The sequence below is a fragment of the Podarcis bocagei genome, assembly GCF_964188305.1.
Source record: "Podarcis bocagei genome assembly, chromosome: 1".
Lineage (NCBI taxonomy): Eukaryota > Metazoa > Chordata > Lepidosauria > Squamata > Lacertidae > Podarcis > Podarcis bocagei.
This window is the reverse complement of record NC_138125.1, coordinates 116,402,905-116,429,692: the sequence shown is the minus strand read 5'-3', so window position 1 is coordinate 116,429,692 and position 26,788 is coordinate 116,402,905. Positions and strand designations below refer to the sequence as shown.

Below are 26,788 nucleotides of genomic sequence, written 5' to 3'. Positions count from 1 at the left end.
AGGATTCTGGGAGTTGTAGTTAACTGTTCTGTTGGTGATCCCCACTTAGTTTGCATTTGACGTATAAACTTGGAGAGCTAAACCAAGGCCTGATCTGTATTGGCTGTTTGTTGTGTCTGAGTGTGCTGTTGCTCTGAGCCATCTGCAATACACATCTGTAGAGGGAACCAGGCAGAGGGCCTTCTTGATAGTGGCACCCACCCTGTGGAATGCCCTCCCATTTGTCCTCAGTTGGGCCAGTGATTGTTAGGAGTTTTAAACCCACTTCTGCCACCACTTCTAGCAGTGAATGCTAAACAAGTAGTGTAAAAGGAGGATGCACAATTGTCCTTCACTGGCTTCATTTTTTGCATGAGCTGACAGGTTCTCATGCAATTTTCCACCTTCAAAGCTGCTTTGGGTGCTTAGACCACTTGAAAATGCTGCCTGGCCTCATTGGGTGGGTTTCAAATGAGGAGCCCTGTTGGTGGAAACCCTGCGCAAGGACTTCCAGTTGCCCAATAGGGCTTTCCCCTCCTCTCCTCCTGATATGACCCCTACCCAGGAGAACCCATGGAACAGCACAGGCAAGGGAGAGGAGGGAGGCTGTTCTGACTGGAAGCTGAAATACTTGCCTTGCAGAACGATCGCCTTAGCATGATATTGAATTCCTTCCATTTTCAAACAACCAGTTCCAAATTCTACAGGCCATATACTATGTCTGCTGCTTCACAAAAAGGCATTATCAAACCCTGCTTTCCACCTACCAGAGCCAAGTTCCTAGCACTGACAAGAGGCAATCTCAGCCCAAAGATCTCTGGCTGGCGGCTAGACTCACAGACTGCAGAGTTTCATCTGTAGGCGTGCCAAATGCAAGCACGAAGCTGGCGTACTTTTGCAGAAAGAGATGACGTAAGGGATTCCTCCTAGATCTTTAACACACTGGAAAATCAGTGCCCCACAGATTTATGGTTTGTTGTAGGCAGGCTGGGGTACTTTGTCCGCACCGAGTTCTCATTGCTGCAAAGTCCATCTCACTCACTTCAGTGCAGATGAATCATGGCTTCTATTTGCACCCCGGGCTCTGGATTTGAATGCTTCTGGTGTTTTTCCTGAGTACGGTAATTCCTTAAGACTAGCCCGATTATATATATATATATATATATATATATATATATATATATATATATATATATATATATTTGCTTTCGTAGATTTTCACGGGTACAGGAATGCAGGTTTTGGTGTCTTCGGGTGTCTTCCCGTGTAAGAGTTGGGGTGTCTAGGCGACGTTTCGACGAGGTCTCACTCGTCATCTTCAGGCTGGTGCTTTCGGCTTCTTGTTACTGGAACAGAGCAGGATCTCAGTGTTTGAGTTCCTATAAATACTGTTGAGGGGGTGTGGTGTATAGCCTCCAACGTTCTGGGCAGAGAGGAAGTTCCCAGGTTAGTGTGTCTTTTCTTCTTTTGTTCATTAATTACTTGAGGGATATCTTGACTAATCCACACCTAATGACCCTCCTAAGTGGTACTCAGAATATCACTCAAGAAATCACTCAAGATATCCCTCAAGTAATTAATGAACAAAAGAAGAAAAGACACACTAACCTGGGAACTTCCTCTCTGCACAGTATTTATAGGAACTCAAACACTGAGATCCTGCTCTGTTCCAGTAACAAGAAGCCGAAAGCACCAGCCTGAAGATGACGAGTGAGACCTCGTCGAAACGTCGCCTAGACACCCCAACTCTTACACGGGAAGACACCCGAAGACACCAAAACCTGCATATATATATATATATATATATATATATATATATATATATATATATATACACACACACACACACACACACACACATTTTGGATGTACCTCTCACATCCCCTTTTGAAGCAGATGATTCATGGTGACAGTTATTCGGATGGAGAAGCAATTCTCCAAGAGGACATGAGGGCACAGACTCTTGGGAGTCACCTGGCAGCCATAGTTCATGCATGTGCACATGCTCCCATGCGCACCCACAGAGAAAGAGAGCGAGAGTAGCCAAACCAAGTTGCATTATACAGTATATACAGTATATCATACGTTTTTATTCTTTGAAATGTCGTTTAAACACAAAAGTCCATGCTGAAGGTAAGCTCTGGCCCTTATAAAATATCTTAAAATGCTTCTCTCTCCCACCCCACCCCCACCCCACCCCACCCCCAAATCTTTTGCATCACTCCCACCCCAAATTAAATAATCCGTACTAAAACTGCGCAGATCTGCTATGGCTTCCATGGCAACTGGCATCTGTTATGACTTCTTGGTATTATCTTATACCATCCCTGATATTTTGGAATGTACCCAGTTCAAAATGTGAGAGAGGCCCGAAAATAAGAAGAGGAACTTCTATGGCATGCAGAGTCACTGTGCTGTCCTCAGTACAACAGACAGGTTTTGACTGAATTATCTCCTCAGTGGTGCCCACAGACCATTTGCCTGTGGTTTATGAGCAAGTTAAGATCACATACCCCAGTCATTGGTAGTTCTTTTGTCTCTCTCTCTCTCTGTATATATATATATTTAAAAAAACACAATGCAATTTCATGGCGTATCTATCAAGATAGTTTTGAACAACAGACATATAAAGCAGCCTTAAGGAGGCAATTGGCCTATCTAGCCTAGTAATGTTTACTCAGGCTGGCAGCAGCTCTCCAAGACATTAGCCAGAGGCCTTGCACAGCTCATTTTTAAACTGGAAGTGCCAGGGAATTAGATCTGGGATCTTCTGCATGCATAGCACATGCTTAACCTGCAGGCAATGCCTCATCTAATAGAGCCCAAGAAGGGCAACACTTTGAACTTGTGACCTACTGTTATTTTGCTACCTTTAAACAGATCATTTCTCTCCCCCCCCCCTTCTCAAAAAAGCTGGTTAAATAAAACACCTGCTCCCACCACCTAAACACAGAATGGTGTCAACAATACATTCACTGCTCATTCAAGAGGCTTTTCCGCGACTCCTGAATTTTTCGCTACAGCTTCTCGGAATCTCTCTCCCGCGCTTTGAAAAAGAAAAGGACCCGCACAAACGCAGACACGAGCATCATTATGCAACAGGGCTGTGAGAAGGAAAGGCTGCGGCTGTCTGTAGCGACTTCAGCTTGGTATGCCACCCACCCACTGCACCCCTCAGTCATCTACAAGCCACGGTTGTGCTTTCCGTCCCAAGCAGGCTCTCCAGAAGTTTCTGCTAGCCAGTCAGTCTTCAACCCACATTGCACATGGCAACATTCGTTCATGGATTTAAAAGGAAATTGGCTGGTAAGCATTCCAGCAAAGCTGAGGGGTAGCAGGACCAGAAGAAGGAATAAAATAACTCCACATATCCAGCGCTGCTATTAAGTGCCTTGAGTTACCAGCTCAGGGCTTTGTAGTGTTTAATGTTTCAGTATCCATCAGTTTTGCGTCTATAGATAGGATGGTCCAAGGATGATTTGGCACAGAAGGTAACAGCCTCGTGGGGAATGGAGATGTCTTAGTGCTGCACTGTTCACCCTGCAAACAGAAATGGAGGAGGGAGAAGGCTGAGATTTGCTGTTGCGCAAAACTTGAGGCATTTAATGAGTACTGAAACTGAACAGTGGAGTAATGAAACTGAACATTTTGAAGGTTACAAAGGAGAATGGACTACACACTGAAGGATGCTGATTCTCCCAGTGTCATTAAGTAGCATCCGCTTGACTGGAGCGGATTTTAAAAAATCGAAAGGTATGCCACATGCTACAACAATAAGGACATGAAAGCACAGTGGGCTATTTCCAGGTGTGGTGAAGGGTGTGTGTGTGGCGCTATGGAGGCCCCCTTCCCAAGGTTAGTATTGATGCTGTTTACCTGGGCAGAGCTAAGCCAAGTAGGGTGGTGAAGAAGGCAGTACCATGGGAGCAACCTCACCATCACCACTGTGCCCTGTCCCAGTCCTATCCAGTAAGCAGCAGCACCACTGGTGTCAGAAGGGAAACTCTGTGGCTTCATTCCAACACAGGCAGCACAACTGGCTATGGGCAGAATCCAACATAGCACCGAGTGAACTTTCCATCAATGGAAGGATTTCTGCTTGTGCAACAGAGTGGTCCCTCCCACCTCTCCTCCCCCGGTGTACCCCCTAAATCTGTTCCACAGGTTCCACTAACCCTGCAGAGCAGATTCGGGGAGGGTAAGAGGTGCACACACAGAGGGAAGAGAGGGGAGAAAGACCCATGGCAGAAACAGAAATCCTTGCACTAAGGGGGGCGGTAGGCGAATAGCGCCCTATTTCCTGTTTTTCTCCAAAGTTTTGAAAATGTGAAAGTTGCAGTGATAAATTGTAATACCAAAAAAAGTACTGTGGTGCCACCTCTCCCTCTTCACTCCCAGCCTCAGCACACATGAGCAACAACTCCACACAGTGTCGTCGGTTGTCTCCTCCTGATAATTCGAGCCACTGAATTGGCAAAACTGGCCCCAATGGGCAACACTAACTTGCCACATGGGGATATTTGGATCCCAAGCAATTGAGATACATCTCTCTCCCACAATCGGACTTCCTTCTCTTGGACATGCTCTACCCCATTACAACTTTATGAGGCTTCTTTTTTAAACTATTCAGATAAAACAGTCACCCAGATACAGAAAACAGAGTGATGGGATGCAAACCCTGTAACGTGACTTGGAGCCATCTTGCGACCCCGTGGCAATTTAATTCTCAGGGCTCTGTTGCAAGGGGAAGACCAGGTAGGAAAACAATTACCTATCCTTCTCAAAACAGCAGAAACATTTGAGGATGCAGCTCATCTAGTTGCGGAGCAGCTTCTGCTTCTGTTCTTCAGGGGTCCCTTCTGGGGTCTTATTGAGGTTAGGCTCGCCTGGAAAGAAAAACAAAGCTTTTTTAAAAATAAAAAAGTCTCCACGTAGGTCACGTGAGCCAGCTATTATGTGGCCTTGACTGTCTAAATGTGGCCTAGCAGTTGAAGTGCTGGACTATGTCCAGGAAAGCCTGGGTTGCTTCAAATTCCCAATCAATCATGAAACTTCTTGGCTGGCCTAGGGCCTCTCAGCCTAATGCACCTCACAAGATGGCTGCAAATGGTGGTGGTGGGTGCAGAACTGTATATGCCAATTAAATTCTGCATTAGCTTTGAGAACCAGGAGATGCAGACACAGTTAAGCACATCTATGGCACAATTCCATACACGTCTACTGAGAAGTCCCTTTGAGCACAATGGGGCTGACTCCCAGGTGAGTGGGCAAATCGGGGTGGGGAACCTCTGGTCCGCAGGCCTATTTTGGTCCAGCAGACATTCCCATTTGGCCCATAGGCCATAATGGCCAAGCCATGCCTACGTGCCATCATATATGACAGAGGTTTTCAACCTTTCTGAGTCCACGCTCCCTTGACCAGCTACATTCTTCCTGCAACAGCCCTGTGGGGCTCAGGAGTCCATTTATGTTACTCCTCGCCTGTAGAACTGACAGGCTCTCACCCTTTTTGGAACACCCTCCCTTGTGGAGCGTTCCCTCAGTCTCCTCTCCCCTCTCCTTGGAAGTCCTCTGGGCAGCCACCACTGCTGCCCCTGGTCTCTGAGCTGCCCTCTCCCTGCCCCAAAGAGAGTTGCCTCCTCACACTGCCCCACAGGGACCTGGCACTTGTCTGTCCATTCCCAAAATCAAGGGCTGGTGGACTGGCTGGCTGGGCTCCCTCACCTGCTTGCTCGCTTACTCTGAGGCCACCTCAGCTCCTGGCAACCAGCACCCCCTGACCAGCCCCAGAGACACGATTCGCCTGGCAAGCTTGCAGTCAGGGCTGCTGCACAAACAGCTGTGCAAGCCTTTGGGAGGCAGAGACACGAGAGGGCATCAGAGGAGGGAGGGAAGGAAGGAGGGACACAGGCCAGTGTTGCTCACAGCACCCCTGACCAGCATTCAAGGCACCCCAGGGTGCCACCACACACTGGTTGAAAACCACAGATATATGACACCAGGTGTGGAGCAGGCAAAAGCCTGGCCCAGCTAAAAGAGATTTTCAGGTGCCACCAGGAGGGATGGGAGAATCTGCCAGTTTTAGGTTCTCTCCAGTTCTCATTTTTCCAATCTTAAATTCAGTTCTCCACAATCCCACACCAATTTGCAATTTCTTTAATTTAAAAAGTCCTCGAGAAAACCCACCAGCATTTTAGTTCAAATTTATCCTAATAGACACATTTATATATGCAATTTTGCCTAACATAGAAATCTTTGCAAAGCAATTTCCTGTAATCAATGCTGTCTTTCGCATATGCAACTCCAGGGTGCAAAGATCCACCCAGCACCCCCAAATTTAGTTTAGCCCCCAAATTAACTTTTATTATGCTTCTGTCAGACACCACGCTTATGCCTTATCTCTTGTTTATGAAAGAAGGGAGGAAAAAGAAACAAACTTTTTTATTTACTCATTTATTTACAACACACTTATACTTAAGTATACACCACCACCACACTTAAACTTATAAGTATTGTTTAGGCACCTACTTAGGAGAAACATCAGTCGTGTCAAAGGTGCCACTGACTCCGCTGCCGCATAGCAGCTCAATACAATACGTAATATAATATTTTGATGTAAGGGTTAATTTCGCGTGCATGGCGTTGTTGTGAATGACAAGCACTGTCGTTGGGTCTGACAAGTGCCGCCATTGTGAATGACAAGCACCACCGCTGGAGCAGCACGTCTTTGGTAAATGAGCGCACAAAGTCAAAAGTCCTTTGGTGAAACAGTAGGTATACATTTCGGTAATACCTAGGTATATATGTATTTTGTTTTTCTAGCTTGATCAAAATTATTTATTATTTCATAACAGGTAGATAGTTAAGAGCTTAGGCGGCTTTAGTGGCGGGTGCCTGGTGCCCCCCTGAATTTGGCACCCAGGTGCCCTGCACCCCTTGCAACCCCGGGGAAAGACAGCCCTGCCTGTAATATAATGCTCTTTTATTTTGTTAGTTTCAGTGTGTGCATTTTATGCATGTTTCTCTGGCATATTCTCCCCCCCCACACACACACACAGAAGTTGGCTAGAGAACTGCATTGCAAAATCTAGAGAAGTTCAGATTTTGGTGGATAGCTGTGCTTCAGTTCACATACTATTTCAGAAAGTGTCAACATATTTGCCTTTAAACAAGAACAGAATTAGATTTCTTCCTAAACACTGATTTCTGATGCCTGCAAAGCCCTGTGAAAAAGAATTTGCAAATCCTGATGATCAGCTGAATGGCAGGTTTTGAGAAGCGCCTTGCAAAGTGGCTCTGCAATGGGGTCCTGCAGAATGCATTGCAATGGGCTTCACCAGACCCAGCAATCAGCCAATATAGTTGTACAGGATTGCAGCTTCAATTCTCGTTGATGATGAATCCTTCGCTTTCTCTCACTGAGATCAATAATATTTTATATGTGTGCAGATTGGCTAATCAGTTTTCAACCTTTCCAGACACACGACCCACTTTTAACCCAAACATGCATTCATTGGGGGTTCTATTTCTTAACCTATTACCATATATTTGAATGATGGTAGGGCCCCTGTCGTGACCCAATTTGGATCAGGCTGTGACCCACTAGCAGGTCCCGATCAAAAAGTGGGGAATATCACAGCCATTTCCCCCCCCCCAGCAACTCAATCTCCCTTTCCAAACTCACACTTAATATCACTATAATGTTAACATAAAACATAAGCTGTAGAATTCTATTTACAGGCAATGCTTTTCCTACAGATAACATAGACAAATTCCATCCCCATCAGAATGTCGGCTGCAGTTGGTTTCATTAGTTTTAATCCAAGTTAATTATCACAGTGTATGATGAAGGGCTTTCTAGCTATTCCCTTTTCCCATTCCGTACTAGCAAAGGAATGTTCCATATTAATGAAATGAAAGCTTCTACATCAACTTTCCGTTTTGGAGTGCATCACATTAAAATCATGTAAAATTAGCAATGGAACCTGTTCTTTATTTTTCAGTACAAATGACTTGGCCCAGGGGATTCCAATGATATTAAGTGCCTACAATTAGTGGGACGTGCTGTAATAACAGGCGGGGGATTTGCTCAGCCAGAAAAAGAAACCAGCCCTCGCTATTTACTTAGAAAAGGTGAGCGTTACTTTCCCAGCAAGCTTGGCATTCAGCAAATAAATAACAAGTTTAATAGAAGTTTCATAGCTTCTAATAATATAGTCTGAGCTTTTTCTTTTGGATGCTTCACCAAACTTTTATGTTCACATGTAATGATCACATGTAATAACTGATAGCCCTGGATGGGAATGTGTGGATTCCAATCCATATCAAAATATGCACTCAGCTATTTCAGTGGAGCCCAGAAAGGCATTGCAAGGAAAGTACAGGGAAATGTGAATCCAGATGCCTATGTAAATCTGATCTCCAATGATGGATCTTTCACTCTGCAGCTATATCATAGAATCATAGGAGTGTAGAATTGGATGGGACTGCAAGGGTCATCTGGCCCAACCGCCTGCAATGCAGGAATCTCAGCTAAAGCATCCATGACCATCCAACCTCTGCTTAAAAACCTCCAAGGAAGGAGGGGTAACTCCTACTGAAACCAGTGAAAGGCTGTAGCACAGTATGCGAAAAGGATATCCCCCAAACCCTGTATATGCTCAGATGCTCAAATGAAGGTGTTGAGCACCTGGCTGCTTCAATAGAGCAAAGAAGAGTTTGGATTTGATATCCCGCTTTATCACTACCCGAAGGAGTCTCAAAGTGGCTAACATTCTCCTTTCTCTTCATCCCCCACAACAAACACTCTGTGAGGTGAGTGGGGCTGAGAGACTTCAAAGAAGTGTGACTAGCCCAAGGTCACCCAGCAGCTGCATGTGGAGGAGCAGAGACGTGAACCCGGTTCCCCAGATTGCGAATCTACCACTCTTAACCTCTGATTAAACACTAGCCTGTCCCTCAAATTAATTTGGGGATGGATCTGGGACAGGTGTTTTCCAGGTTGACCAGAGTTTATTAACATCTAGATACTAACAAACTGCCATTAGTGATTTATAAATCTCAGGGTTTGGGGGGAGGGGGTATTTTAGAATTCCCAAGCAACACTATAACTCGTTGCTCATAGCTGAATCTGGCTACATTTTTGTACTGGCTAATTTCTTTTACATAGAGACCTATTAGTCTGTGCATGCTTGCATAAGGTGCGATCTGTTAACTGCAGGGTTGAATACCTTATTTTAGTAACTATGACTGAACGGAGATGGAATAAATATGGTGGCACGTCCAAAATCCTAACAACCCACACAACCACAGCAGCCCTGAATGATATATGCTCAGAAGTGGAGAGAGGGAACGACGCCAATAAAAGGAGAAGTGGCAGACGAAACTGATGAAATATGCAGAATTAGAAAATTTAACAAATAGAATGAGAGAATGGGGAAAAGGAGCCTTCAAGGAAGACTGGAAAATGTTTGTAGAATATCTGAAGAATCATTGTAAGCAGGATAAAACATTAGCAGGGTTACAGCAAATTCAGCAGTTTAAATTAAGTGAAGATATAATGAGAATGGGGATAAAAGAAAATATATGGAGTAATTGGGATATGCAGTGGTAATGGATAACGAAAATGAACCATGGAGTGGGGGGGGGGAGTTGATGGTTATTATGTGGTTATATTGATTTGAATGTGAAAATCTGTAATGGAAAATTAGAGATTAAAAACAAAACCTGAACAAAACCCATCCGAGGCATGCTTGCTGATGTCCTCTTACCATTTAGCGGAGCACAAGGTTTTGTGTCTTGCTGTACATCCGCAGTCTCTTTTCCATTCAAAGAATCCTTTGGTGAGATCTCAGAGTCAGATGGTTTGGGCAGGGAATTGAGAGAGTGCACTTGAAGGACGACAGAGGTATGGGACAAGTCCACAGATGGCCTTTCACCACCACTTTCCTTGCTCTTCTCATTTGGTGTCTCCGTTGCCACCTCCTCTAGCAACGGGTCTGTGGCACGTCGGCTTTGGCCTTTCTGTTCCTTTTTCTCCCCACCAGCTTTTGGCACTTGTTCTTCTACAGAACAGTAACAATTTCTTTACTAAATTCAGATTATAAATTATTTGCAGGAATATTGGGGGATAGATTAAAAAAGATTTTGAAGAGAATTATCAATGACGATCAAGCGGGCTTCCTTCCAGGGAGGCAAATGTATAATAACACAAGAATGGTGATCAATACATTAGGAATATATGGATATGAGGCCTGATAAAAAAGCTGCACTGATCTGGTGGATGCCGAAAAGGCTTTTGATAATGTGTCTTGGAGATTTATGGAGAAAACTATTGATGTAACGGAATTTAATGTTTAATATTTCTAAAGGCATCAGACAAGGCTGCCCGCTATCGCCACTTTTCTTTATAACAACATTGGAAACATTATTAAAGGCAATAAGGGAAGAACCAAGAATAAAAGGGATCAAATTGGGAAACAGATCTTACAAATTAAAAGCATTTGCCGACGACATCATCAATACGATAGAAAACCCAACAGAAAGTATAACAGAAGCAATGGAAAAAATGAATGGTTTCAGGCTTTAAATTGAATAAAAATAAAACAAAATTATTAGTGAAAAATATGAACAAGAAAAATTAGAGCTAGTAAATAAGACCGGGATAACAATAACAAACAAAGTTAAATATGAAGGAATCTGGATCACGGTAAAAAGCATAAATTTATATAATGATGACTATGCCAAAACATGGAAAGAAATAATAAAAGACTTGAAAATTTGGAATAGGCTAAATTTGTTACTATGGGGAAGGAAAGCTACAATAAAGATGACTGTGTTACCAAAAATCTTGTTTCTTTTTCAAACAATTCCCAATAATAAGCAGACTAAATTGGTTTAAGGAATGGCAGAGAGATTTAGCAAGATTTATATGGCAGGGCAAAAAAACCAAGGATAAAGTACAAACTGCTAAAGGAAATAAAAGACAGAGGAGGGTGTGCATTACCAGACCTCAAATTGTATTATGAGGCAACATGTTTAGTATGGTTTAAAGAATGGATGATTTTTTAAAAAGCAAATATATTAGACATTGAAGGCTGAAAAAATAGGTTCGGCTGGGACAGTTATCTGAGATATACAGTGGTACCTCGGGTTACAAACACCTCGGGTTACAAACACTTCAGGTTACAGACTCCACTAACCCAGAAGTAGTACCTTGGGTTAAGAAATTTCTTCAGGATGAGAACAGAAATAGCACGGCAGCAGCAGGAGGCCCCATTAGCTAAAATGGTACCTCAGGTTAAGAATGGCTTCAGGTTAAGAACGGACCTCCAGAACGAATTAAGTTCGTAACCAGAGGTACCACTGTAATAAAGTTGAAATCCACAGAGGATTTCTCAGTCACATAATTAGGAAATCTCTATTTACTGTATGGGAAAGAAAAGAAAAATTATTGAAACCCAAAATGCCTTGGTGGTTGTCACCGATAGAAGCAATAACAGTAAAAAAAGAAAAATATGGACATTAATTGGCTAACATATAAGAAAATTTTAGAAAAAGAAAATAACCAATTAAATTTAAAAATATGAAGAATTAAAGCAGGCAGCTGTGAACTGGCTACAATGTAACCAGTGAAATGATTTATTTATTTTATCAGACCAAAAATATTAATGTATTTGAAACAAAGATACTAGATTTAGAAAAAGAACTTTTATTAAATAATAAAAATATATTATCAAAAACATACAGATTATTACTGGACTGGAACCTTAAAACGAGGAAGTCAAGGAAGTGATGGTGAAGTGGGCACAAGATTTTGGTTATCCAATTGAGATGGAAAAGTGGGAAAAATTATGGAAAAAAGACTTAAAATTCACTGTGTGCTATCTGATAAAAGAAAACTTTATGAAAATGATTTACAGATGGTGCCTGACCCCATCCAAATTAGCAAAAATATAGGACACTTTCGGGTTGGCGCCATCGCCGAATGGCGGACTCCCTCCGAGCTCTGGAGGGAGTCTGCTCGGCAGGGGTTGGGTCCCACCGCGCCGGCGACGCGGGGACCCTCAAAAACCAAGGGCACGGAGCCCTTGGACATGGTTGACTCGGCGGGCACCATTAGCGCCCTCCCGACTCGTGAAGGAGCCTTTTTAAAGGCTACGGAACGGGTGCCGGGGAGTGGCGTGGTGCTATGAGTCCTCTGCTTTCCCTGCCGAGCGAAGCCGCATGCCATTCGACGGAGAGCGCTGACTTCTTCTATTGAAAATTTGGACTATAAACAACAACCTGTGAGTAATTTGGCAATAGGACTAAAAAGGAGGAAAAAAATTATTATTTTTTCGGATTTGGCACGAGCGGGGAAGATCCAAAAAGGAAGTCAGTCTCCCCCCTATTGTAGACATTTTAAAACAAGGATTTGGCAACTAAGGTCAGAAAAGGAGCTTGTTTCTGATAAAAATTATTAATTCCACGATGCGAAATCATAAGAACTGTGCTGGAGGAGAAGAGTGGAGGGTGAGAGTGAAAGTGCAACCCCCCCCCCCCGGAACCGAGGCAATCCGCGAGAGAGCCTGGTGAAGAGAGACAGAGACTTTGACAGCTGTCAAAGTAGCTGTCAAAGTTGGAGAATATAAAGAGAACTTTGTTATGAGACTTTGCTGGTTAGATTTGTTACAATTTGGATATAAATTGTCGAAAATAAGGAATAACAATTTGACTTTTGGATTCGAGGAAACAAAGTTACTATAATCCCCCTAGAGGGGTTTCGGGACATTACAAGAACGGTCGTAAGTGGAAAAATACTTTTGGAATCGTATAGGACTTGTTATCTTCTGGGAAAGCTGCAAAGACGAAACAGTATTTTGTCTACAGAGGTGTTTATATTAAAGGAGACAATAGAAATATCTATTGAAGAACGGAAGGGACTGGACGCAAGTTTTTGTTCCTGAACTAACAATAACCCCTGTAGAGGCACTAAATTTTTGAATTAGAATGTTTTTGCAGCGGAACAGAAAAAGAAACATGAGAAAGTGAGGAAAAAAACAAAGGACTGATGACGACTTGGAAAGAAAAAACCGGCAAGGTGGAACTGGGGGGGGGGGGAGGGAAATTGGCTATGGACGTGAAATCTCCAGGCTGACAGTAGACAGATTGATGGACATGGGGAATCGAAACCGGGGAAGGGAGGGGGGAGATCTGGAATCCAAAGGGTGTACAATTATTTTTTGAATCTTTCTTATATTTTTTACCTTGTTTGGACGTCTTTACTAAAAAAAGGGAATTCGTGGAAGGAAACTGGGGTGGACCTTGGGGGAAAAAAACTTTCTTTTAATGATGAGGGATGGTGGAATGTAAGGGGAAAGTGGTTATACAACTAATTTGAATAGTGGGTTAAACAAAATAAGTTTTAAATTGGGAGTAAGAACTTGTGGAACCAAATTATTGAAAGGGGAATACAAATAGGGAGGGGGAGGGGGAGTCCTGGAAAGATGTTAATGAAAGTAAGGCCAAAATTGTAAAGGTTTTTTTTTTCTTTTTTTTCATTTTTGAGTTTTGGAAATTTCAATAAATATGATTTTAAAAAAAACAAATTAGCAAAAATATAGATAAAAATAACAACAATATGTGTTGGCGCTGTAAACAAAATGAAGGAACCTTATTGCACGAAATGAAAGCGTGTTTCTTTATGCAACAACAGTGGCTATAATGCTAATTGCAAAATACTGGAAAAGTGATTTAATACCAACAAAAGACGAGTGGCAATTAAAGTTGTGCAAGTACCTCATACTAGCCAATATGACAGAACTAATAACAGATCACTCAGGCAATAAGGTAAAAAAGGAATGGGATTGCTTCCAAAAATACCAGATAAAATACGGTTCCAAATGTGCTTAGATTAATTTCACAGATATATTGGAAAAAACTGATTTAAATAAATCAATACAGAATACTTGTTATTTAAGAAAAGTGTTGAAGCCACAAAGAGATAGAGGGAAGTCAACTAACATTCCGGAACAGAAAGAAAGTGACAGTAAAGAAAGAAAGAAAAGGATGACAAATGTAATTTCTTGCTGGGAACCCGGTGTGTAGAATATTTAAATTACTGTTTGTATTCTTTGAACAATTTTGTGTATTTGATTAATTCTCTCCCCCCCCTTTTTATTATTCATCATTTTTCTTTTTTCTCATTTTTTTCTTTTTTTAATCTTTTTCTTTTTATATTTTTACTTTCTTTTTTCCTTTTTAGTTTTGAATATTTGGATGTAATGTTTACTTCATGTTTTCTTTGTAAACTTTTAAAAAGCAATAAAGATTTTTTTTTTAAAAAAAGTAACAAAACACAGACAAACAGACAGAGAAGGTTTTATGTCACAGAGTGAGATTTTCCCAGGGTGGGGGCCACACAATCTGTGACTGACCAATCCAAATACAGCCCAAGCTGCTCTATGTGACAGCCCATCAAAGACCAGTGGTGCCAACTAAGGGCCCCCCTCCAAAATTTTCAAGAAGGGACCTCGCCCCCTTAAAATTTCACAGCGACCATGCACATGCCCATGTGCGCACACTGTGTGGCATACGTCACTTGCGCATGCGCACAGCCTGCTTGCATCACATGCGCAAGGTGCACAGTGGGCACACGACACGTCAGCACATTGCTGATGCGTGTCATCAGCACACCATGTGCTGTGTGTAACATGTCACTCAGCGCCTGCCCCCTCAATCGCAGGGGCAAGCTGGCGTGCATGTCAGAGACCTATTAATGCTTCTCTTCCTGCTTAGGACGGCAAAAACATGGGGCACGGTTTGTCAAAACTTGGCAGGCCTCGATACGTCGCTAGTAGGCTGCGTTTTGCTTGGTGGGTCACAAGAGTTTTGTTCAGTTTCAAGGGATCTGACCTACTGTATTTTTCGCTCTATAAGATGCACTTTTTTCCTCCTAAAAAGTAAGGGGAAATGTGTGTGCGTCTTATGGAGCGAATGCAGGCTGCGCAGCTATCCCAGAAGCCAGAACAGCTTCTAGCTTCTGGCTTAGCCACATTCTAGCTTCTGGCTTAGCCGCTTGAAGCCTCTTCAGGGCACGGGGAGCCTTCATCCCACTGCCCTGAGGAGGCTTCACGTGGCTTTCCCTGGCTTCTGCGGGAGGTGGGGGAAGGGACAGAGGGCAGCCCCTCTGTCCCTTCCTCCACCTCCTGAAAATCCCGCAAGAGCAGTGCTCCCTTTAAAGAGCCGTGCGGAGCCAGTGATGGGCTGCCCTTCTCCCTCCTTGGGGAAAAGCCTGCAAGCACCGCACACACGCTCCACACAGCTCGTAAAAGGGAGCGCTGAGCAGACCCTGGGATGCAGACAGGCTCTGCTCAGCGCTCCCTTTAAAGAATATTCTTTTTCTTGCATTCCCGCTCTAAAAACTAGGTGCGTCTTATGGTCAGGTGCTTCTTATGGAGCGAAAAATACGGTAATTTGTAGTTTCCAGACTGATTGGGATGCATCTTACAATTGGATTAAACTGTTTCCCAAATTTTGCAATTCGGTTCAGTTCAAGCCGACCCCCGATGTTTCTCAGAATACCAGTTGCTACTGGAGGCAAGGACAAAAACACTAGGGAAGGGCGATCGCCTTCACATTCTGCTCATTGGCTTCCCATAAACATAGAATCATAGAATTGTAGAGGTTGAAGGGACCACAAGGAGCATCTAGTCCAAACCCCTGCAATGCAGGAATCTTTCGCCCAGCGTGGGGCATGAACCCACAACCTTGAGATTAAAAGTCTCATGCTCTACCAAAGTTGTAGCAGGCAGAACGCTGCACTGGACCGACCATTTTGATCCGCCCCAGCATGCCTCTGCTTACGTTCTTTTGTTAACGTTTTATCCTTTTGAAAGCAAGCAAGCTTTTCACTTGGACTTTGCTAACTGCACGCTATCAGTCAAAAGGAAACTTCAGGTTCTCATCTCTTATATGCAATGGTCTATCAAGACACGAGTATGGAAAGGACAGCACTGTGAGAGATGGCGTGGACATCTGCCACCTAGTGGTGTGAATGCTGCGAGTGTCCATCAAGGGAACAGCAGGTTGTCTACAACTTTAGAAAGAAAAATACTCATAAATACCATGCACACAAAAAAGGTGATCACTGTATCTTTGTCTTTCTCGCATGCACACGTCCATTTGTGTGTTCACGGTGTTTTTAATGTGTAGTAGTTTTGCAAAGAAACTGTCTTTGAGCGCAGATGAACAGAGATACTTTGCTGCTCACAAGCGAACCAGCCAATGGGGTGGAAATGGAACTCTGACAAATGGAAAACGTACCTTTTTCTGCTAACTCTTTCCACCTGTCTTTGTTCTCTTGTATGATCTGAAACAGGGAGTCTTTAAAGCTTCTTAAGTCCACGGTGGTCAAAGAGTTTTCTGAGCAAGACCCGCCAACACACCCGGAATTTTTAACCTGTATCCTTCTGTGTAGCTCCACACTGGATCCTCCAGCGATTTCACTAGAAGAGGGGGTGGATTAAAGAACTAGATTGAAGGCAGAACAAGCCACTTCAGGGGCACAGACAAGGAGAAAGGACAGTAATACATTGTAGCCTGTAATTCACCCTGGGGTTCTCCAGAGGCTTTTGACTACAGCTTGCATCAGTTCTGGATGGGGTTGAAGTCAACAGTCTAAAGGATGCCAGGTTGTAAAAGGCTCCCATAACTGATGCAGGAATATCCCCTACATGGAGGAGGGTGGAAAAGGGCAACGAGACATGGGCATTAGGGCGGTTCATAAAAAACCTTTTTCGAAAATGCCTGCTCCAAAGGTCTTCTCTTACTACACTAGCTAATTGAATTCAAAAAATCAATTTAGGGGGAAACATTAGATGATCACCAGGGCTAGCTGGCTAAATTAGTCCTATTTGGGCCAGCGAGGAGACCCAGGGAGAATTAGCTGTGGGACCCCAGAGAGGGTAATCTTCATAAAAAGGGGAGAGGGAGGGAAGGAAGGGGAATAAAAGATCAGGTTAAGTTCAAATTGAAAGCCAGGTGGAATAGCTCTGTCTTACAGGCCCTGCGGAAGGAAGTTAAATCCTGCAGGGCCCTGGTCTCATGGGATAAAGCATTCCACCAGGTCGGAGCCATCACTGAGAAGGCCCTGGCCCTGGTGGAGGATAATCTAACTTTCTTAGGACCCGAGAACTCTAAACTATGATTATTCATGCACCTTAAGGTCCTCTGCGGGGCAGACCAGGAGAGTCAGTCCTGTAAATACGAGGGCCCTAAGCCACAAAGAGCTGTTTACTTGGTCATTTCCCTATGTCATGAAGGCTGAAATTTCAATTCAGCGGAGGAGGGCCAAGATATTAACTGATATGCATGAAATTTCAGATATAGCTATATAATCCCTAGTGTAGTAAGATAAGACCATTGGAGCAGGCATTAAAAAAATAAATATGAACCACCCTAATGGGCATAGCCAGGATTTTTTTTTGGGGGGGGGAGGACACTCATCTGTCATCCTCCTCTGTCTGGCTCTGCCTAGCAGATTCAGAATGAAATGACTCAACAACAGTTGTTTTAAATTCCTTTCCTTTGACCCCAAGTGCTCAGAGAAATCCGTCAAAATCTTTCTACAATTTCTACTTTTATAGTTAAGAGTTTTTGTTTGTTTACTTGATTTAAGGGAGGGCAGCTGCCCCCTGTTCCTCTCCAGTCTATGCCCATGTGCAGAACGCAACTCTATTGTTCTTTGCCATGGCAATACAATCCTATGTATGCCTGCTTAGAAGTCCCACTGAGTCCCATAGAGCTTATTCCCAGGAAACTTGGTATAAGAATGCAGCCTAAATTAAATAAAGGACACTAGTTGGACTTGGAGAATTAACTTGTAGACCTCTGTTCCTTGCCAAAAGGGGTGCTGGTTTGTTTTTATTTATATGCCCTACATTATATGACCTCGAATCTTCCTATTTCTGCTTTGGATCTTGTGACTGTGAGATGCCGCAAAGCTATTATGAAACAAAAACGTACAGTATTTTGCTAGCATAACAAGCTTAATGGCTAAAAGCTAAAGTCATAATTTGCTTTAGGGCAGAGAGGAAAGAGCCTTGAAATCATATGTACACACCTCCAAGCAAATCATCCCTCCACAAAATTTCCTGAATAATATTTTGAGCACCAGCTCCTTCAAATATAATGATTTGTATTCTGCTATGTCTTTCCCTTACATATACACAGTCGTTTCCTGAACAGGATTTATATGCTGTCATGTAACACAGTTGCAACTCTTGCCACTAGGTGGCAATGTTATATTAGAGTAATTTCGATTTTCAATAATAATATAAATGGGGAGGGTGCTTCTCAAACCTTAGTGCTGACGAGAAGGAAGGGCTTTCAGATTTTGACGCTTCCTCTATAAGAGGAAAAACTATTTTCTCCATGGAGTCAGTAAGAAGAGCAAATGTTGGCTTTACTATGAAATCTATGAAACCTGCAGGACAATTTGGGAATGGGGTGTGGAGAGAAAGAGAGAGAGAGACGGAAGAAAATATTGAGTGCCTGTCCATTCTGTGTAGTTAGTAAGTAAATGCGAATAGAGCTTTGCTGAAGGCAAATTTAAGAGTTTTAATAAACAGCTTAATTAAAAATAAAATCCAATAAGTGTACATAAAACAGTAAAATAATTACCATCAACACAGAGATAAAATAAACATAATCGAGATACAAGAATGCATGACTTAATTATGTGACCGGATAGACTTGCTGGAATAACGGTTTCAGCAAGTGCCTACAATTGTATAGGACAAGTGTGCTAGCCTAACAGATGCGCTGCCACACTAAAAGATCAATTTCTCACAAATGCACAATGGACATTATGTGGCATTTGGTAACAGCACAACCTCTGCACATGAAAGCATCTGTGTAGTGTGTGAGTGTTCAAAACACTTGTATTTCAGGCGTAAACGACAAGGCAGGATCAGTTGTATTCCCACGCCCTCCTTATTTCAGAGGGCGAGGCTGAGGTATAGTGGCTTGCTGAAGACTACATGGTTAACCCGTGACAGAGGTGAGATTCGCTCTGCAGTTCTCTGCCTGCAGTTACCTAGGAGAAACTCTCACTGAAAGCAACAGGATTTACTTCTGAACATGCATACATTGGATTGCACAGTCAAGCTACAGACTTTGTACAATGTCCGTTGGCCCTGATAGGCTTAGACACGATGTTGCACCACTGGCTCTCTGTACAGATATATATTTAGAGCAACTACATAAACAATATGAGGTCCAGTTGAACCCCTATATTGGCAAGGGACAGGTGTGCAATAAAATAAATGTTGCAAAGCTATCACATCCTGAATCTAATGCATTAGAGATGCAAGACCATAGGAGTACACAAAAACACACACACACACACAAAACACACATGTCCTATGTTGCCCACAAGGTGAAGGCAAGGATAAAAAAGGTTGACATTTAATATTTACAGCTTTCAATTCTATAGTCAAGCCAGTATTCTATAACCCTCTCTTTTAAGGCGCCCTTAAGATGGAATCCTAATCTCATTTTCCTAGGAGAAAGCCTCATTGAATTCAATAGGACTTACTTCTGAGTAGACATGATTAGACTTGTGCAGCTAGTTGTTGGAATAAAAAGGAAATACTCCCATGGTCCAATTGTTGAGCAAAAAGGATCGCTATTTATTTTATGTCAGGTGTTAACATTTACCTCCTACCCTTACGTCCAGAAACTCAGGCTGGCTTTATGTAGCAAAATCCTGCGTTTACTCAGAAGTGCCACTGAGTTTCATGGCACTAAAACCCAAATAAGTGTTTATTGGAGTGCAACAATAATAATACTAATGGCCACGATCCAGTATTTTTGATGGGCCTACTCTGACTGGAACTCAGTTGAGTGTAGGTGATATGTATTCAGTAGTCTGTGTTTGCCTGAGCTTGAGTCCGGACTAAGGATTCTGAGCCCCTGTGTTCTGATTCGATACATGATATCCAATCACAGAACATTTCAGGATTTGGGCATCTGCCATTGGCCCTTAAACTCCGAGTCATGATTCGCAGCTTGTAAGTTTAGACAACCAATCATGTTGGGAGTGGGAGTGGCCTAGGCCTTCAGAAATGTAGATAAGCAGTTGCTTTGCCCCTGTTGTCCAGTTCTGTTAGTTCAATACAGGTTCTTGCTGTTATCACTGTGTCTTGTCTCATGGGAACCCACCTACACTTCAATAACCTATTGCATTTATGCTACATGAATTGTTTCCACACTTTTGTATATTGCCTGGAATCTTCTGATGAAGGACAGTTAAGAAATATTTTAAATAAATACCATATTTTTTGCTCTATAAGACTCACTTTTTCCCTCCTAAAAAGTAAGGGGAAATGTGTGTGCATCTTATGGAGCTAATGCAGGCTGCGCAGCTATCCCAGAAGCCAGAACAGCAAGAGGGGTCGCTGCTTTCACTGCACAGCGACCCCTCTTGCTGTTCTGGCTTCTGAGATTCAGAATATTTTTTTTCTTGCTTTCCTCTTTTAAAAACCAGCTTCGTCTTGTCGTCTGGTGCAGCTTATAGCGCGAAAAATACACTACATAAATACATCAACAACAACAACACTACCTTCTAAGAGGAAGGTGTGCCTGGAGCCAATGGCCCAAAATCACAAAGTGAACTTGGCCATAGGGGTGTGGGTGGGGATATGAACCTGAAGTTCCCTTGCCCACGCCAGAGTCCTTGAGCCAGATCATCATCCTGTCTCTCAACATGGAGTTCTCCTTTGATCTAGCACAGGAAATCCATGTATGGAAACAAGCACCTGTGTACCCTTCTGGGCACAGTCTTGTGCGAGCCAAGATGGAGCTCAGAAACATCTCATCTCTTTGGCAGAAGAAGCTGCAACTTTTACACTTCCACCTACAGGGGATCGATCTTGGAGCAGGGTCTTTATGAGTCTGAGTTGATATTCCAAATTACTGTTTATTATTCTGTGCGAGTGTTATTTCACAATGCGTTAGCAGCGTTCTGTCAAATAGTGAATGGAACAAGCAATATCCCTGGGAGACAGAACTCAACCCACAGCTCTGAGATGTCAGTATCGAACAATGTCTTCTTGAAAAATGCTTGTCGAGGCAAGAAATTACGCAGAGAACAAAGCATTATCCCCCGCTGAGAACTGAACAGGTGAGAAAAGAGAGAGAAACACCCGATACTACATGGAACAGCAACAGATTTCACATCGTCTCAATATGCTAAATAAATGCTCTGGGCATAAAGGAGAGTGGTACCCTATTACCTTATTGAAAATGGGCATTCTCAGACTTAGAAATGACACCAATGCATGGAATGTTGTGGCACTGAATCTGAAAATCTGTATTGCCCATATCTTGCGTTAGCTAAGAACATTGGCTGACTTGAAGACCCTCAAGAGCAGAAGTGGTCCTCTGGGTGTTGATGGATCCAATGCCTAATAGCTATTGGCCGTGCAGGATCGAGGGCTGTTGAGCTTCCAACATTTGGAGGGCCACCAGTTCCCCATCCCTGCTACAGCAAAGTATCCATCTAGGTGTGTGCAGGGAGACCCATCTAGCATCACCACAGCCGGCTGCCATGTACCTGTGGCTCAGAGCTACGGCCAGTTCCTGTGATACTTGCACCTAAAACTACCACCCACGACAAGCCAGCTACAACAAACAAGGTGAGGCCAGGAGAATGAGCTAGGACGAAACTGCAGCTCCTCCTTCTGCAAACTTAAAAGGGGCAAGCTGAATCGCCCTTTTTACCCATACCTGTGCAATGGTACCTAGGCTGGAGACATGTTGCCTGTTGACCTGCTGGGATTCCCCCAGAACCAGCTGGACTATAGCTATTTGGTACTGGGACTGGGAAATCTACCTTCACTGTAGGTGGTGATGCTTCTTCCCCAGCCAATGGTCCCACAGCCATTCATTTGCTCTTTTATTACAAGTTTACCCCTTCCTTCCAATGGAGCCCAGGATGGCAAATGACATACACTAGGGCTTGTTGAAAGAGGAAGGTCTTCAGTAGGCAATGGGAAAGGCAAGAGACGTCGTGTGCCTAACAATCAACATATTCTCTCTTCTCTGAAATAAACATTTATATTCCACCTTTTGTTATGGGACACAAGGCTGAATATATAGCACTCTGTATGTGGTTTCCCATCCAAAACCTGACCAGAGGCAGACCTGCTTAGTTTCAGCCATCTTCCTATATCATGGGCCACACACACACACACACACACACACACATGCACACAGATTCTTTCTTCATTGGCTGCAGACACACTATGCATTTAAAGCACATGACTTTCCCCAAAGAATCCTGGGAATTGTGGCCCTGTGAGGGGTAAACTGCATTTCCCAGGATTCCTTGGGGGAAATGCATGGTGTTCACGTAGCCATAGTATCATTCCCATCCTGCAGCAACAATCCATCCCCAAACCTCTGTCTGTCCTCAGAGTGCTGGGCTCTTGAAAGGTAAGGATCCTCTTCTATTCTTCCAGATGTTATGAGCGTCCTCTTCCATAAGCGACGGTGTGCATAATGAACACACGGTAGCAGGAGGAAGCAGAAGCTAGTGACTTGCCAGCCTTAGAATGGTGGTTGTTCCTATTTTGTGATGGTCACAACACTGTTCCTTTCCGTTACGAGATCATTTCTCCAGAGTAAAAAATAAAAAAGCCAAGCATTACCTATTTGGGACTGTGCCACCATGGTGGATTTGCGGTCACAGAGAGGAGAAAACGGGAGCCCCAGTTCTGCCTCTTTGTCTCCCTGAAGGGATAAAAAAAGGTGACACATTGAAATGTGTAAGTTTGCAGGTACTAAGGAAAGCAAGACTAAGAATTTACGGAGTGCATCTGAACACAAGCCCAACTATTTAACTAAACCAAGGGGTGTCCCTTTCACATCCAATTTTTGCAATGTGCGGCTTTAAAAAAAGAGAAAAATACTGTATATTAAACATGTACTTATGATGAATGAGGATAGAGAAAATGGCTGCTTCCAGACAGAAGGTTTTTAGCACTGCCTGATTATTTCTCTCTCCCTATGACCTACAAACATTTCCATGCACGCTCAGATGCGCCCACAGCATCTCCCATCTAGAGATGGACAATCTCAGTTTCTTTCCATTTCTCATTTTTCAAATCTTGTGTTCAGCTCTCTACATTTCCATGCCAGTTTTGCAACTCTTCGTTTATTTTTAAAAGTTCTCATGAAAATTCTAGGTTTTCTCCAAATTTCTGCTAACACGTGCATTTCTGCACACAATGTTGCCTGATACACACATCCTTGCAAACAGTTTCCCCAAACAGAATCCAGCTTTGTGTGTGGTTTTCACCACTGTACACATGCTTTCCCATAACAGATGTGTGCTTTTTGTAAGCACAGCTTGGCTGGAGAGCTAATTTGCAAAATTCAGATACGTGCAAATTTCAAAGGATAGTTGGGCTTTGGTTCTCCTATTGTGTCCGGGTTTGACCGTTCACCTTGAAATGTGAACTGAAATGAATTCTTCCTTCACCCTTTCTTACAAGTAGAAAGTAGAAATAACAAGGAATATTACAACCAAATCCAATAACACATATAAGGGAACTTTATGAACAGGTTTGGACATGGGAGAAGGATATTACCTGTCGAAAAAATTCTTCCATCAGTGCCATCGTCCACCGGTAATGCAGCTTCCAGATTTTTGATGGATGGCTGATGTCGGCCGCATGTAGAATCAGGGACATGGCTTTGGCTTTGTCTATCCTGCCCATTCAAAGATTTTCTCACATTATCTTACTGCAACAACAAGTCTCCCCCTCCCTGCCATTCACACAGGAACTGCATGTTAACACACAGCACTGGAGAGAGACTGGGGGGGGGCACTTACCCCTCGGTCTGCTGCAGACTGTGCCTCATTGTTTTGATCTGCTGGAAGTGGCCTGACATGTCAGTTGATAAGACCATCTCGATGACGAGGGTGCGCAGCTCCCTGCAGACAGTCAGCATTACTAAATTACAATCGTATTTATTCTCTAATGAGATGATTTGCTCGCAAAGCGATGGTTAATTTATCTCTTGGGATGAGAATGAACATTATTTTAAAAAATGAGAAAAGCACTTCAAATTATTATTATCTGGAAACCTCCAGCCTCCTGAGAGTTGATGGGAGTTGGGTACTTAAAAAATACGACAACGCAACCCTGCTATTACTTTATCGGTCCTGCTGTTTTGTTATCTCTCATTTCAGAATCATGAACTGTAATTACGTTCTGGGGCTCTGGGTGGGATGCTTTGCCTGATTTCCACATAACTGCAATCAGCAGAATGTGGAGAAGGTTAAGACTTTACCACCAGCACCGAACTTTCGCTTGGGAATGCAGAAGGAGAAGAGAAACCAACTAGATCTTGGGAGGATTCCCCTAAAGAAGGAGGACAGGAGGGTCTTTCTAAGGAGTAAAAAAAAAGTTAAGAGACCCCTGGATGGTTAAGTCCAGTCAAAGGTGACTATGGGGTTGTGGCACTCATCTCACTTTTCAGGTCGAGGGAGACGGCATTTGCCCGCAAACAGCTTTCCGGGTCATGTGACCAGCATGACCAAACTGCTTCTGGCGCAACAGGACACCGTGACGAAAGCCAGAGCATATGGAAATGCCGTTGACCTTCCCGCCACAGTGGTACCTATTTATCTACTTACACTGGTGTGCTTTCGAACTGCTAGGTTGGCAGGAGCAGGGAAAGAGCAACGAGACCTCACCCCATTGTGGGGACTCGAACTGCCAACCCAAGAGGCTCAGTGTGCAGTAGCTGGGGGAGGTGACTACTTTGGTGACAGAAAAGCTACCAGGTGGTGACTTGCAGCCATCTCAGGATGCCTGGTAGGACAGCACCTCCATCTGATAACATCCCGGAAAGGAAGGGTATTTTGCAGCATACCTTTGTTACCCTGTGGGGATGTTTTCCGAGGGCTATTTCTCCACATTTTGGGAAGGGAAAATAAAGTTTCCTTGTTCAATCCCTGATCTCTCCAGGTTAGGGCTGAGAGAGGCTCCCTGTCTGAAGCCCCGAAGAGTTATTTTTATTTATTCTATTTTATTTATTGAATTTATATACCACCTTATACCCGGGGGTCTCTGGAATGGGCAAAATCCACATGACACAGACCACTCACACTGGAGAAAGTTTTGACATATGACTCTGGCAACCAACTGGAAGAGCTTTTGTAGTACTGTAGCTGGAATACTACGAGCCGGGCCTATGATGTGTGTCACTCTCAGCAAGTCTTACCTCCACTCATCTTTGGTTAGGTTCACCAGAATGTTCATTTCTTCTTCTTGCATAATCTTATAAGCAGCACTTACATGATGGTTTTCAAGAACGGAGCGATCGTTGTACAAAATGGCAACATCTGACCTAGATGCAAAGAGTGGGATATTAAGCTTGAGTTCACAACACCTTGGCAGGTTAATCTACCTGTCAGGTGAGTCATGAGAGCTGCATCCAGCTGAGGCACAAGAAAACACCTTATGACAGTGCTGAGGAACCTTCAATTCAACATGTTGCAGCCCATTCTGTTACATCAGGGTGTGAAATCCTTTCAAAACTAGAACTATCTCAATTTTATCTTTGTTTTTGAAATCTGAAATGAGAAGGGCTAAGTTTTTATTCAGTGTTTTTTTTTAAAAAAAATGGCCCCATAATTTAAGATCAAAATAGAAAAGTGGTTTAAATTTGGAATTACTGGACTGAGTGGTAAAAATTTATTTTTAGTTATAGCTTGCAAGCCTTGGCTTGACACTGTCGCCATGGGAGCAGATATGACACTGGATAAATAAATCAACACACAAATTCTAAGTCTGTAAAGTTTATGAACTGAGTAACATGTCTGGCAAGAGCAGCGTCCTAGGACACGCAGCATGATAGGGTGAGGGAAAACGAGTCTTCATTTTCGGTCGGGGGGTCATAGCAATTTGTGGGAGAACAAAGAAGAAAACACCCCTTCATTGTATCATTAAATCATGAATGGAAAACCTTTGACAGTCCAAGGGTTCTATTCATTGTCAGGCAAACTTCCAGGGGCCACATGACAGTGCTGAGCAGGGCCAGAGACAAAAGTGGGAGGAGCAATTGATGCAGTTGTTTCACACACGTTCACACGCAGACCTCTCTACTTGCCAGGCTTCAGGGAATTGGCTTCCTCCCCCCTCTGGCAGTAGATAAGCAGAACAAAGGAAAAGGAGTCTTCCTACCAGTTAGAAACTTGAATGATCACAGCGAGAGAACAAAAAATCCATTTCCAAGGAATGGTGGTGCTCCCAGTTAAGGGTTCCACCCACTTCCCGCCTAGTCACCCACGTCACTACCGCGTCTTGTACCCTGAGCTCATAACCACTGTGCTTTCTGCGCTGTCACCTTATCAGCTCTTCTTGACCTTGGGCTGGGCGGATGAAAGCTTTCCAGAGACAGTGAATCTGTTAACTCTCTCTCTCCCAGTACTTCTTCTCCTAGCTGTTCCCCAGCTAGTATTTCCCAGCTTCTGCCTTCTGAATTATGTCCCTCTGCAAACCACTGTTCCAATCTATACTGTCCTCCTGCTCCTGGAAAGATTCAGGATCCTGATCAGGAGGAGGGGGAGGCTCCCACCATTCCTCCTCAGTGCAGCCCCCTTCAGCATGGTCCCTGACACTACCTACCATACAGGGAAGCAAGAGTTTAAGGACGCAATCCAGTCAGACAAAAACACTCAAAGGGATTTGGCCCGGGGAAGAGTCCTGAGAGGCTTGGTGGGTCAGTTTTGACCCTCAGGCCTAAGGTTCTC

General features: G+C 43.5%; 1 protein-coding gene across 5 annotated transcripts in view; it reads right to left on the bottom strand.

Annotated features, from left to right (window-relative positions):
• Nucleotides 1–3,357: 3,357 nt before the first annotated feature.
• PDE1A (phosphodiesterase 1A) overlaps nt 3,358–26,788 on the bottom strand; it is a 143,501-nt gene continuing 120,070 nt past the window's right edge. For 4 of the 5 annotated variants that reach the window (XM_081169797.1, XM_081169799.1, XM_081169798.1 and 1 more), the window contains 9 exons: nt 25,258–25,383; nt 23,861–23,962; nt 23,616–23,736; nt 22,674–22,755; nt 18,322–18,445; nt 16,285–16,466; nt 9,750–10,043; nt 4,751–4,865; nt 3,358–3,519 (listed from right to left, as the gene is read on the bottom strand). In XM_081169797.1, the coding sequence (XP_081025923.1) occupies nt 4,795–4,865; nt 9,750–10,043; nt 16,285–16,466; nt 18,322–18,445; nt 22,674–22,755; nt 23,616–23,736; nt 23,861–23,962; nt 25,258–25,383 (1,102 nt within the window). In that variant the 3' untranslated portion in view covers nt 3,358–3,519; nt 4,751–4,794. The remainder of the gene's footprint in view (nt 3,520–4,750; nt 4,866–9,749; nt 10,044–16,284; nt 16,467–18,321; nt 18,446–22,673; nt 22,756–23,615; nt 23,737–23,860; nt 23,963–25,257; nt 25,384–26,788) is intronic. The other variant, XM_081169801.1, reaches the window with a different exon arrangement.